The sequence below is a fragment of the Oncorhynchus clarkii genome, chromosome 24 (genome assembly GCF_045791955.1).
Source record: "Oncorhynchus clarkii lewisi isolate Uvic-CL-2024 chromosome 24, UVic_Ocla_1.0, whole genome shotgun sequence".
NCBI classification, from domain to species: domain Eukaryota; kingdom Metazoa; phylum Chordata; class Actinopteri; order Salmoniformes; family Salmonidae; genus Oncorhynchus; species Oncorhynchus clarkii.
In genome coordinates this window covers 6,159,287-6,172,357 of record NC_092170.1, presented here as the reverse complement: position 1 = coordinate 6,172,357, position 13,071 = coordinate 6,159,287, and the positions used below count along the sequence as shown (strand labels likewise).

At 43.7% G+C, this 13,071-nt stretch overlaps 1 protein-coding gene across 1 annotated transcript; it reads right to left on the bottom strand.

Annotated features, from left to right (window-relative positions):
- Positions 1-2,013: 2,013 nt before the first annotated feature.
- LOC139382858 (uncharacterized) lies at positions 2,014-6,016 on the bottom strand. Its single transcript, XM_071127097.1, has 7 exons — positions 5,763-6,016; positions 5,090-5,213; positions 4,689-4,864; positions 4,399-4,544; positions 4,082-4,250; positions 3,846-3,958; positions 2,014-3,453 (listed from the first exon to the last, which is right to left on the bottom strand). The coding sequence occupies exons 1-7, from the start codon at positions 5,815-5,817 to the stop codon at positions 2,494-2,496; spliced, it is 1,743 nt and encodes a 580-aa protein (XP_070983198.1). The 5' UTR covers positions 5,818-6,016; the 3' UTR covers positions 2,014-2,493.
- Between the last annotated feature and the right edge of the window lie 7,055 nt (positions 6,017-13,071).

The following is a 13,071-nucleotide window of genomic DNA, read 5'->3' as shown; positions in this document are numbered from 1 at the left end:
AAACAGACAGACAGTATGTGAATGGGGTTAAACAGACATACAGTATGTGAATGGGGTTAAACAGACTTACAGTTCAACAGACATACATTATGTGAATGGGGTTAAACAGACATACAGTATGTAAATGGGGTTAAACAGACATACAGTATGTGAATGGGGTTAAACAGACAGACATTATGTGAATGGGGTTAAACAGACAGACATTATGTGAATGGGGTTAAACAGACATACAGTATATGAATGGGGTTAAACAGACATACAGTATGTGAATGGGGTTAAACAGACATACAGTATGTGAATGGGGTTAAACAGACTTACAGTTCAACAGACATACATTATGTGAATGGGGTCAAACAGACATACAGTATGTAAATGGGGTTAAACAGACATACAGTATGTGAATGGGGTTAAACAGACAGACATTATGTGAATGGGGTTAAACAGACATACAGTATATGAATGGGGTTAAACAGACATACAGTATGTGAATGGGGTTAAACAGACATACAGTATGTGAATGGGGTTAAACAGACTTACAGTTCAACAGACATACAGTATGTGAATGGGGTTAAACAGACATACAGTATGTAAATGGGGTTAAACAGACATACAGTATGTGAATGGGGTTAAACAGACAGACATTATGTGAATGGGGTTAAACAGACAGACATTATGTGAATGGGGTTAAACAGACATACAGTATATGAATGGGGTTAAACAGACATACAGTATGTGAATGGGGTTAAACAGACATACAGTATGTGAATGGGGTTAAACAGACTTACAGTTCAACAGACATACATTATGTGAATGGGGTTAAACAGACATACAGTATGTAAATGGGGTTAAACAGACATACAGTATGTGAATGGGGTTAAACAGACATACAGTATGTGAATGGGGTTAAACAGACATACAGTGTGTGAATGGGGTTAAACAGACTTACAGTATGTGAATGGGGTTAAACAGACATACAGTATGTGAATGGAGTTAAACAGACAGACAGTATGTGAATGGGGTTAAACAGACATACAGTATGTGAATGGGGTTAAACAGACATACAGTATGTGAATGGGGTTAAACAGACAGAATGTATGTGAATGGGGTTAAACAGACTTACAGTTCAACAGACATACAGTATGTGAATGGAGTTAAACAGACAGACAGTATGTGAATGGGGTTAAACAGACAGACATTATGTGAATGGGGTTAAACAGACATACAGTATATGAATGGGGTTAAACAGACATACAGTATGTGAATGGGGTTAAACAGACATACAGTATGTGAATTGGGTTAAACAGACTTACAGTTCAACAGACATACATTATGTGAATGGGGTTAAACAGACATACAGTATGTAAATGGGGTTAAACAGACATACAGTATGTGAATGGGGTTAAACAGACAGACATTATGTGAATGGGGTTAAACAGACAGACAGTATGTGAATGGGGTTAAACAGACATACAGTATGTGAATGGGGTTAAACAGATATACAGTATGTGAATGGGGTTAAACAGACATACAGTATGTGAATGGGGTTAAACAGACATACAGTATGTGAATGGGGTTAAACAGACGTACAGTTCAACAGACATACATTATGTGAATGGGGTTAAACAGACATACAGTATGTGAATGGGGTTAAACAGACATACAGTATGTGAATGGGGTTAAACAGACAGACAGTATGTGAATGGGGTTAAACAGACAGACAGTATGTGAATGGGGTTAAACAGACATACAGTATGTGAATGGGGTTAAACAGACTTACAGTTCAACAGACATACAGTATGTGAATGGGGTTAAACAGACAGACAGTATGTGAATGGGGTTAAACAGACAGACATTATGTGAATGGGGTTAAACAGACATACAGTATGTGAATGGGGTTAAAACAGACATACAGTATGTGAATGGGGTTAAACAGACATACAGTATGTGAATGGGTTTAAACAGACAGACAGTATGTGAATTGGTTTAAACAGACATACAGCAAATAAAATAACATTTAGGGGCTCTCCAAAATAACATTTTATTTGTCACACGCACCAAATACAACAGGTATAGGTAGACCTTACAGTGAAATGCTTACTGACAAGCCCTTAACCAACAATGCAGTTTTAAGAAAAAATTGTTCAAGAAAGTGTTTACTAAAATGACTTCTAAAAGGACATTTAATATGTACATGTAATATGTACATGTAGGTAGAGTTCCCGGAGAGAACAGTCAATGACTAGAGTACCTGGAGTCTTTGGCAATTTTTTGGGCCTTCCTCTGTCACCTTCCTTTGTCAAGCTCCAAAAATACTTAAATAGCCACAAATAGAATTAGGATTGCTGATCTTTTCAGTTAGGAAAAGGAGTGTTTACTTGAAATTACATAAAAAGGGTTTGTAGACATATTGCATGACTCCCCGCAGTCTAGAGTGCTAAACAAACCCTTGTGTGTGTGTGTGTGTCTCACAGTGTCCTCCGTTTGTGGACCTTGTCAATCAAATATCACTTCCAAATCACCAAGAGAAGGAGGCATAGTGTTCACGCTGCAGTTCAGTCCTCCCTCCGCTAGGGGTAACTCTGATAAAGCTTCCAGGAGCGGGAAGGATTCCCCTATGCATGTAGGCAGGTAGGAAAAGGTTACTGAGTCCTCCAAGTTTACCACTGTGTCTATGTGGAGATTGTTATTTTTATAACTAGAGCTTGTGGATTCCATCTCACACATGTCTCCTGTGAGATTGCTGCAGTTTAGCTGCTCCTCTGTCAAACTAAACAGGGGTACAGACTGTCCATCGACACTCCTCTCATTGTGTCTTCTTGTCTGGCACCAAACACATTGGCTTGTCCCTAAACAAACGCATGCCACGTGACCAGACCTGTATCCCACAACAGGATCAGCCATAACTGTTTCGCATGAGATTTGTTGAAAACTCTGCTCTGTCTCAACAACATGGGTGTCCACCGAAGAGGGACTCTGGCTCTGGTAGCCACCCCCTGTGACCATTACCATCTCAGGCAAGATTCCACAGTTGTCCCCCTGTAGACTCCCAGCACACCCTAACTGGCAGCCCAGCCCCACCCCACTGTCCTCTTTCAGGTCGATGTCGGTGTTTGTCTTCCCATCCAGCAGGGGTGGCTCTCCAGTTCCACTCCTGCTGCTGATGGCACTCTCTGGTGCTCCCAGGCTTCCACAGCCACTGTCTTCTTGCTTTGCCGCACTCCCTCCATTTCCATTCCCAGAAATGTGTGATTCGGTGCAGGCCCCACTGTCCAGACCCGCTCTTCTGTCCTCTCCTTCTTCCTGCTCTCCCTTGCCTGCTGTAGTTGACCTCTCGTCAGCCAACCAGACCATGGCATCAGTTCTGGCAGTGTTCATGAACCAGCCTTTGTCTGTGACTATCTCCACTGGGTCGTTTCCCACACAGAGAGGCTGCCAGCCGCTGCCTGTGGATTTCTGAGGTAAAAAAAAGGACCAAAAAAAAGGAAGTGATTGATAACAGGAAATAGAATGACAGTTTTTAGTTTTTATTAATATCATCAGGGTAAACAGACAGTTTATATGAAGACTTATTAAAATCCTGGGTGTTTTCCATCTGTGGAGTTGCAGGAAATGAATATACGGTACGTGGTAGAACAAAGCACCACTGAACTTCTCTTCTGAGCCATTCACTTTGTGTTCATATTCTTATATTTGATTATTGTGATTATTTCTTATTGTTGTTTGATTATAGAGAAGGAACCTGCAAGTAAACATTTAGCTGAAGTGTCCTTTCCCTCAAGTGTCTTTTCCCAGAAGTGATAGACATATTCAGTTCTGCATGAGTGAAACTGTTCCAAGAAACTTACCAGTGCAACAGGAATTGTCTCAGGGCGCCTCAGGAAGTAGCAAAGGGACAGGATGACCAGGACCCCCGTCACACTTAGGATGGAGAAGGACACCACAGCAAGGATATACCACTCTGATGAGAAACAGAGCATGTTTTTAGCCGCATGACTTTGAGGCAGTTTGGCCGGTGCATGACACATCAAAATGTTGAGCCATATATGGCCATGTAGGGCTGTGTAGTCTGAGTTGTATTTACCTTGCTCCGGCAGCAGGAGGCACTGTTCAGGGGAGAGCTCACTGGTGAATTCTCCTCCGTTGCCTGCGACTTTGAGGCTGACACAGTACTCCTGTCCCCAGTCAAGAGACCCAAACCGAACCTCCGCCTTATCCTCGTCGTCTTCGTCCTTCAAATGCCGGATGACGGTCTGCAAGCCAATAAATGAAAAAGGTCAGTCAATACAGTAACAGGAACAGATGAACTAGGATGAACCGCACGTCATAATAAATGCTATTACATTAGAAGTACCGTTACTGGTATGTTTTAAGTGTGATCTGTGTTTTACTGTCCTTTACCTTCTGGCCCTGACCTTTTCCCTGTAGGTAGATAGTGTAAGTAAGGCCATATGGGAAGATCTTTTTAAGTAATGGCTTCCTGTGAACACGGACTGTTACTGAGCTGGAGGTGGCCAACAGCGTACTGGAGGGATGCTGCAGTTTACCTGGGAGAACAGGGGTAGAGGAGAAAGGTAAGCAATGGATGAGCTTTTGGCAGTGTGTCACTATAAGCTAGGAAGAAATGAGCACATTTCCGAATGCAATACCTATTCTACTCGGCCACTAAAACGTTGCTGTGCTTGACTTACTTTCTCTGGGGTTGAACTTCTTCGACCGTGACCATGCAGTGACGTTGTTCTCGGTGACCAGTTGGACCCGGACCTTGTAGACCATGAAGAAGTCATCGATAAGGTAGGACAGGTCACAATATGTCAGCTGGGTCCTGTCACAGCTGGTCACGTTGGTCCAATTAATATTGCCATACCTGAGGAAAGACACATCAACGTAGCTAGATTAACCTTTGTTTTTTGTTTTTTTCTTCAGATATGAGGAGAAGGTGGTATGGAGGAATGATTGAAAAGAAGAAAGGGGATTGTGCGGATCGGGAGGACTCGTAAGATGGATGCAGGCTGAAGTGAGGTAGCTAAGTGACACGTCTGAGAATGAAAGGATGAGTGAATTAGTTGGAGGTAAGGAGTATGGGTTATACCTGGCCATCTGCACCTGGTACTGAGCCAGTGGCGGGGCCCCTTCAGGGGGGTCCCAGAGCAACGTCACCTCCCCGTCCCATATGTCCACCATCAGATTGACTGGCATCATCAGTAGGTCTTCACCTGTCACAGTTAAAACATTCCAAATGTTAAGGAATATCCAGGCATATTTTTTTATGAGATTTTGAAAGTACAAACAAATTTATAGGAAGACCGGGTGTACAGAAGAGCAATAAGTTGTTGGCGTGTTTCCCAAAAAGGACAGAGTTTCATCAGGGGTTTTCTAAACCAGTTTCGCTATGAAATGTCGCAATGTGTTTATTATTAATACATCGTCAAATTAGAACTACATCACAGGATGCCAATTGAACGACACATTTTTTGACTAATAATTGAATTATCAATCCCACTCAGAACTTAGTTCGTTGTTCACGTAAATGGGCATTTACACGTTTAAAATCGAAGTGTGTCCAGAAACATGTTCCATTTTGATAGGCAGGACACATACACACTGAAATAATGTACATCATGCTGCCTCAAGCACTCTCGAAAGCCAGACTAAGATGTACATTTCAAAGTGCAATATTAAAGTTCTTACATTTAGAGAGTCTATTAAGAGAACAAGACAGCCTTAGCTAGCCATTTAAAATACCTGGTAAAAGCTTTCATTACCTGACACACAGTCTGAGATGACCAGGAGAATGGAAATCCAAAAGGTCCAATCCATTTCCAAAGTATTTTTTGGTTCTCAGATAACCAGGGTCATACTACTGTAGATGATGTCAGCACACGTCTGGCGTCCCTCATCAGCTCAGCCTTCTCTCTGACTACAGGAGACGGGAAGGCTCAGTTGGACTCCTACGTTATGATCGGAGAGGCTTTACTCAAGCTACAGTTAATAGTTGACATGATCTGTGTGACGGTGTGAGGAGGACGTGTGTTTTATTTCCCCTAATGACCTCCCAGCTCTCTCTCTCTCTCGCTCAGCTGACAACGGGCTTCCTGTTCTGACTGTAGCACGGCACTTCCCTCCTCTCGCTCTTCGCCCCCCTTTCTGATTTGTCTCTCCCTTCCTCCTTTCTGACAGCCACCTCTCTTTCCATCTCCCCTCATAGAACAAGGGGGTTTTAATCACTGCTTGGGACATGTCATCCATTTGTACGTGGATATTTATTGCAGAGATTGTCATTTGCTCATATTTATCTGATGGATAAATGAGTGTTTGGGTCTGTGTGTGTGTGTTTGTTTGCGTGTGTGCGTGTGTGTTTCACTTGTCGTACTGTTGTTTTAACATAACGTAGGGGTTCAAATGGGGTCCTAAACTGGAAAGAAAAATGTTACAGTATGTCTCAATGTTCAATTCATGTGATTTTTTTTTTTTTTTTTTTTTTTTTTTTGCGAGTGTTAGCCATGAACGTCGCCCACCCAGTTGATTTCTCAATCACTGGAATAACGGATTCAGAAAGGAACTCCAAAATATATCTGTTCATTCCATGACTAACCATCTCAGTACTGCTGATGTATGAAGAAGGGGCCTTTTTTCCCCCCTGGGGCCCAGAGTTTTTCCTTCTCTGTTAAACCTAACCAGGAAAACTCTGGATCCTATGGCATTGATAAGTCAATTGTAAAATGGTTTCATATGGGCTATGATGGGAGCAGCCTTTCCTAATCAAGTCACACGTCTTTTTTTTTAACTCCTGAAAAAAAAAAACTCCTGGCCCTGGGGGGGGATGAAACCCATGTCAAACTGCAACGACCTTATATTTGTTCATATTCATTATATTTAGACTATATTAAGAGGGGGATTTCCTCTACCCAGAAACAGAGACAACAACTGATAGACAATAGAAGTCACAGGGCTGAGCTTGCTTTATGCTTGTTTGCATCACGCAGGCCTATGCAACTGTAGGCCTCATAAAAATGTACTCACGTCTGTCATCACTATTATGTTGACTGATTCATTCCAGTTAATTATTTTGGATTGAAAATGTATATAAGTTTGAATATAAACCAAATTTGATCACATTCACATTTTCTCCTGACACACAAATGGACTATAAATACACAACGTTACCAATTAGTTTACCCTGACCAGATGGACTGCAGCTGCTCTTATTAGTAGACTACAGTTGATCAGACTGAAAAATACTCTTGTTTTCATCCCATACAGCATGTCAGATCTGTAATGTTTCGGTGTAGCCTAGGCTGCTGCAACATTTACGTCATTAGTTTTTTCCTTGTGTCTGTCCGGAGTGATTATGTGTTATCATCTTTGCTAAATAAATACAGAAGGGAAGTGGAAAGCCTGCTTGAGCACGAAAAAATGCCTCTGCGCCAACCTCTGTCTTTAATGTCACCTTTTAATGGATTTTCCCAGAAGCTTGATTCTAATGTGGGCATTTATATGCTTCCTGTATTTGTTATGCATGTTAGCTGAACGATCGATGTTCTTCAGGTTACTGAACATCCCTTCCACCCAAAGCTCAAGACTTTCCAAAAAGCAGGAGACGCCAGCAATACAGGCGGCTTGATGAAAGGCTCCCTGTTAAGCACCTATACTTTTGATACCAGTTGGTCTTGAACGCTCTCACCTTCTCACCCTTCTTCATGAAACTGATCTCAGGCAGAGGTCCACCCTCGCTTTTAATTCACACTTTGACCTGTGTACCCCAGAGAATGAAAGTGGTTCTTCAGCAAAAAGTCCACAACATTTTCGGTAGCTTTGGCCATTCTGCCATTCAGGCGGTGAAAACTGCACGCTCGCCGCTTGCGCTGGTATCTAGTGCTACTGCTACTTGCTATTGGAGTTAGTATGCAGTTGCAGCAGTGTATATGGTGACTGTGAAAGTGTGTGTTTGTGTGTATGTGTGTGGCATCAGTATGCATGTGTGCGCTTTACGTGTGTGTGTTGGGGTGTCAGTGGAAGTATGTGTGTGTAGAGTCCAGTTTGTGTGCCTACAGTCAGTGCAAGAGAGTCAATGCAGGTAGTCATTTGATTAGCCATTAAGGAGTCTTGTTTAGTAGCATACTGATGCCACATGGCTTGGGGGTAGAAGCTGTTCAGGGTCCTGTTGGTTTCACACTTGGTGCACTGGTACCGCTTGCCATGTGCTAGCAGAGAGAATCGTCAATGGCTTTTGTGGCTGGAGTCTTTGACAATTTTTGGGGCCTTCCTCTTACACTGCCTGGTAAAGAGATCCTGGACAGCAGGGAACTCAACCCCAATGATGAACTGCACCGTACACAGCACCTCGCAGTTAGATGCCGAGCAGTCTTAGATTAATTATTTTAGATTAGTGTGGATTGTTGTGAATTGTTAGATCCTACTGCACATTTTTATGTTTTATTTATTTAACCTTTATTTAACTAGGCAAGTCAGTTAAGAACACATTCTTATGTACAATGACGGCCTAGCCCGGCCAAACCCTAAACCGGACGACGCTGGGCCAATTGTTCAGCGCCCTATGGGACTCCCAATCACAGCTGGTTGTGATACAGCCTGGAATCGAACCAGGGTCTGTAGTGACACCTCCAGCACTGAGATGCAGTGCCTTAGGCCACTGCGTCACTCGGGAGCTAGGAACACAAGCATTTCACTACACCTGCAACAACATCTGCTAAATATGTGTATGAACCCATGACAAATCTTCTCCAGGATCCAGTTGCAGAAGGAGGTGTTCAGGTCCCAGGGTCCGGAGGCTGGTGATGAACTTGGAGGGGACTATTGTATTCAATTCTGCATTGTAGCCGATGAACAACCTTCTTACATTGTTTTTATTTTGTTCAGGTGGGAGAGGGCAGTGTGGAGTGCAATAGAGATGGCATCATCTGTGGATCTGTTGCAGCGGTATGTGAATTGGAGTGGGCCACGGTGTTTAGGATTATGGTGAGCCATGACTTGAGCCATGACCAGACCTGAAAAGCATTTCATGGCTATAGATCTGAGTGTTTTGAGGCGATTCTCGTTTAGGCAGGTTACCTTGGCGTTCTTGGGCACGGGTACTACGGTGGTCTGCTTGAAACAAGTTTGTGTTACAGACCGGGTCAGGGATAGGTTGAAAATGTCAGTGAAGACACCCACCAGTTGGTCAGCGCATGCTCTGAGTATGCATCCTGATATTCCGTCTGGACCCGCGGTCTTGCGAATATTAACCTGTTTAAAGGTCTTATTCGCATCGGCTACGGAGAGCGAGATGCGAGAGAGAGTATGCGAGGTTTGAGTTTTCTGACAATGTACAGAAGAGAGAAACTGCTTTCTCAGAATCAAAAGCATGACTAGAAAACAGAAGTGATAAGGGTGAGCATGTGGGAACTGAAATCCCCTGACGGGCCCAAAGAATTTCCTTGTTCGAAGAAGTAAAACCATAATGGTGTGAAACTAAACATTGTGAGCATTTTGGTGCATGACTCTGCATGCAGCTGTGTTGTTGGGGTGATGAGTGGGCAGGTCTAGGGACAGTTTGGGCCCCTTGAGGGGACACAGCTCCAAGAGCGGACAAATCGTCCAAAAAACCCACACTGATTTTAACATGTTCAAATGCATCAGGTACAGTTTAATTGCATAAGGGCCCCACCATGTGGGCTTAAGGAATACTACACCCCCTGAGAGAGTGTGTAATCAACCCAAGTAGCAACTCTCAAATCGCTTTCAATGGAAATGCACAGAACTGTGGTCGTGTTCTTGGTCCTCAGATAAAGGGCCGGAGAGGGCATGACTGCCCAAACAGGCTTGTTGAGACTCATTTTGTAAATCAAGAAACACACTGCTTTCCCAATACAGAAAATTCAAAAAAAACGTTCTTTTTTATTTAAACGTTTTGTGGTGATCATGTCTGTGGGACCCATTTTCAATGTTTACTACAAGAAAAAAGGATACAATTAACGATTAATTCAACCTGAAACTCATTGGCCTTGCCTAATGTTCTGTGATGAACATGTAAAAGAACACCATTTCGTTGAGTGCACACTGTGCACCCCCTACACATTTATATTACATATGTGGATTTTCGGGTCCACTGGAAACAAAAGTGTGGAAAAGAGTGTATGTGAAAACAATTCAACATTTTGCAAAAATATTTGCTGTGTGCCTTCACTCTGTCTTCCTCCTCCCTGGGCCTACTGTTTCAACATAGCACCAAGAACTTGTCTGTCTCCCTGCCTGTCTGCCTGTCTCTCACTTTTCTCGCACTCTCTACCAACAGCTGCACCATTGAGAGCATCTTGACTGGCTGTATAAAATCAAAATCAATGTATTGGTCACATACACATATTTAGCAGATGTTGTTGCAGGTGTAGTGAAATGCTTGTTCTCCTAGCTCCTGAGTGACGCAGTGGTCTAAGGCACTGCATCTCAGTGCTGGAGGTGTCACTACAGAGCCTGGTTTGATTCCAGGCTGTATCACAACCGGCTGTGATTGGGGGTCCCATAGGGCGCTGCACAATTGGCCCAGCGTCGTCCGGGTTATAGTTTGGCGGGGCTAGGCTGTCGTTGTACATACAAATGTGTTCTTAATTGACTTGCATTGTTAAATAAAGGTAAAGAGAAAAAAACAGTGCAGTAGGAACTAACAATTCACAACCAATCTAAAAGAATGGATCTAAGACTGCTCGGCATCTAACCGCAAGGCGCTATAGAGGGCCGTGTGTACGGCGCAGTTCATCATTGGGGTTAAGTTCCCTGCCATCCAGGACCTCTTTACCAGGCGGTGTAAGAGGAAGGACCCAAAAATTGTCAAAGACTCCAGCCACAAAATCCATTGACGATTCTCTCTGGTACCACATGGCAAGCGGTACCAGTGCACCAAGTGTGAAACCAACAGGACCCTGAACAGCTTCTATCCCCAAGCCATAAGACTACTAAACAAGACTCCTTCATGGCTACCCGGACTACCAGCATTGACCATTTTTTGCACTAACTCTATTGCACTGACTCTATGCACACAAACTGGACTCTACTCACACACACACACACACACACATAATTCCACTGACACCCCAACACACACACACACACTACATACAGCCACACACACATAAAGCACACATGCATACTGATGCCACACACACACACACACAAACACACACTTTCACAGTCACCATATATGCTGCTGCAACTGCATATTATCTCCAGTAGCAAGTAGCAGTAGCACTAGATACCAGCGCAAGCGGCGAGCGTGCAGTTTTCACTGCCTGAATGGCAGAATGGCCAACGCTACCGAAAATGTTGTGGACTTTCTGCTGAAGAACCACTTTCATTCTCTGGGGTACACAGGACAAAGTGTGAATTAAAAGCGAGGGTGGACCTCTGCCTGGGATCAGTTTCATGAATAAGGGTGAGAAGGTGAGAGCGTTCAAGACCAACTGGTATCAAAAGTATAGGTGGTTAACAGGGAGCCTTTCATCAAGCCGCCTGTATTGCTGGCCTCTCCTGCTTTTTGGAAAGTCTTGAGCTTTGGGTGAAAGGGGTGTACTGGAACCTGAAGAACATCGATCGTTCAGCTATAATGCATAAAAAAGCAGGAAGCATATAAATGCCCACATCAGAACATCAAGCTTCTGGGAAAAAGCCGCATTGATCATAAACTCAGCAAAAAAGATACGTCCCTTTTGCAGGACCCTTTCTTTCAAAGATAATTTGTAAAAATCCAAAGAACTTCACAGATCTTCATTGTTAAGTCTTTAAACACTGTTTCTCATGCTTGTTCAATGAACCATAAACAATTAATGAACATGCACCTGTGGAACGGCCGTTAAGACACTAACAGCTTACAGATGGTAGGCAATTAAGGTCACAGTTATGAAAACTTAGGACACTAAAGAGGCCTTTCTACTGATTCTAAATAACACCAAAAGAAAGATGCCCAGGGTCCCTGCTCATCTGCGTGAACGTGCCTTAGGCATGCAGCAAGGAGGCATGAGGACTGCAGATGTGGCCAGGGCAATAAATTGCAATGTCCGTACTGTGAGAGCGTTACTTGTGAGACGCTACAGGGAGACAGGATGGACAGCTGATCGTCCTCGCTGTGGTAGACCACGTGTAACAACACCTGCACAGGATCGGTACATCCGAACATCACACCTGAAGGGACAGGTACAGGATGGCAACAACAACTGCCCAAGTTACACCAGGAACGCAGAATTCGTCCAGCTGTGCTCAGACTGTCCGCAATAGGCTGAGAGAGGCTGGACCATGGGCTTATAGGCCTGTTGTAAGGTCTGTCCTCACCAGACATCACCGGCAACATTATCGCCCATGGGCACAAACCCACCATCGCTGGACCAGACAGGACTGGCAAAAAGTGCTCTTCACTGACGAGTCGCGGTTTCGTCTCACAGGGGTGATGGTCGGATTTGCGTTTACCATCGAAGGAATGAGCGTTACACCGAGGCCTGTACTCTGACCCTCCAGCATGACAATGCCATCAGCCATACTGCTCGTTCTGTGCGTGATTTCCTGCAAGATAGGAATGTCAGTGTTCTGCGATGGCCAGCGAAGAGCCCGGATCTCAATCCCATTGAGCACGTCTGGGACCTGTTTGATCGGAGGTTGAGGGCTATTCCCCCCAGAAATGTCTGGGAACTTGCAGGTGCCTTGTTGGAAGTGGGGTAACATATCACAACAAGAACTGGCAAATCTGGTGCAGTCCATGAGGAGGATATGCACTGCAGTACATAATGCAGCTGGTGGCCACACCAGATACTGACTGTTACTTTTGATTTTGACCCCCGTTTAGGGACACATTATTCAATTTCTGTTTGTCACATGTCTGTGGAACTTGGTCAGTTTATGTCTCAGCTGTTGAATCTTGTTATGTTCATACAAATATTTACACGTTAAGTATGCTGAAATTAAACCCAGTTGAGAGTGAGAGGATGTTTCTTTTTTTGCTGAGTGTATAATGGATGAAGGTCTGCTCATTCAAAATGCGCAACACAAGGAGAAAGTACGAAGAAAAAGGGATGTTCTCAAGCGGTTTAGTGT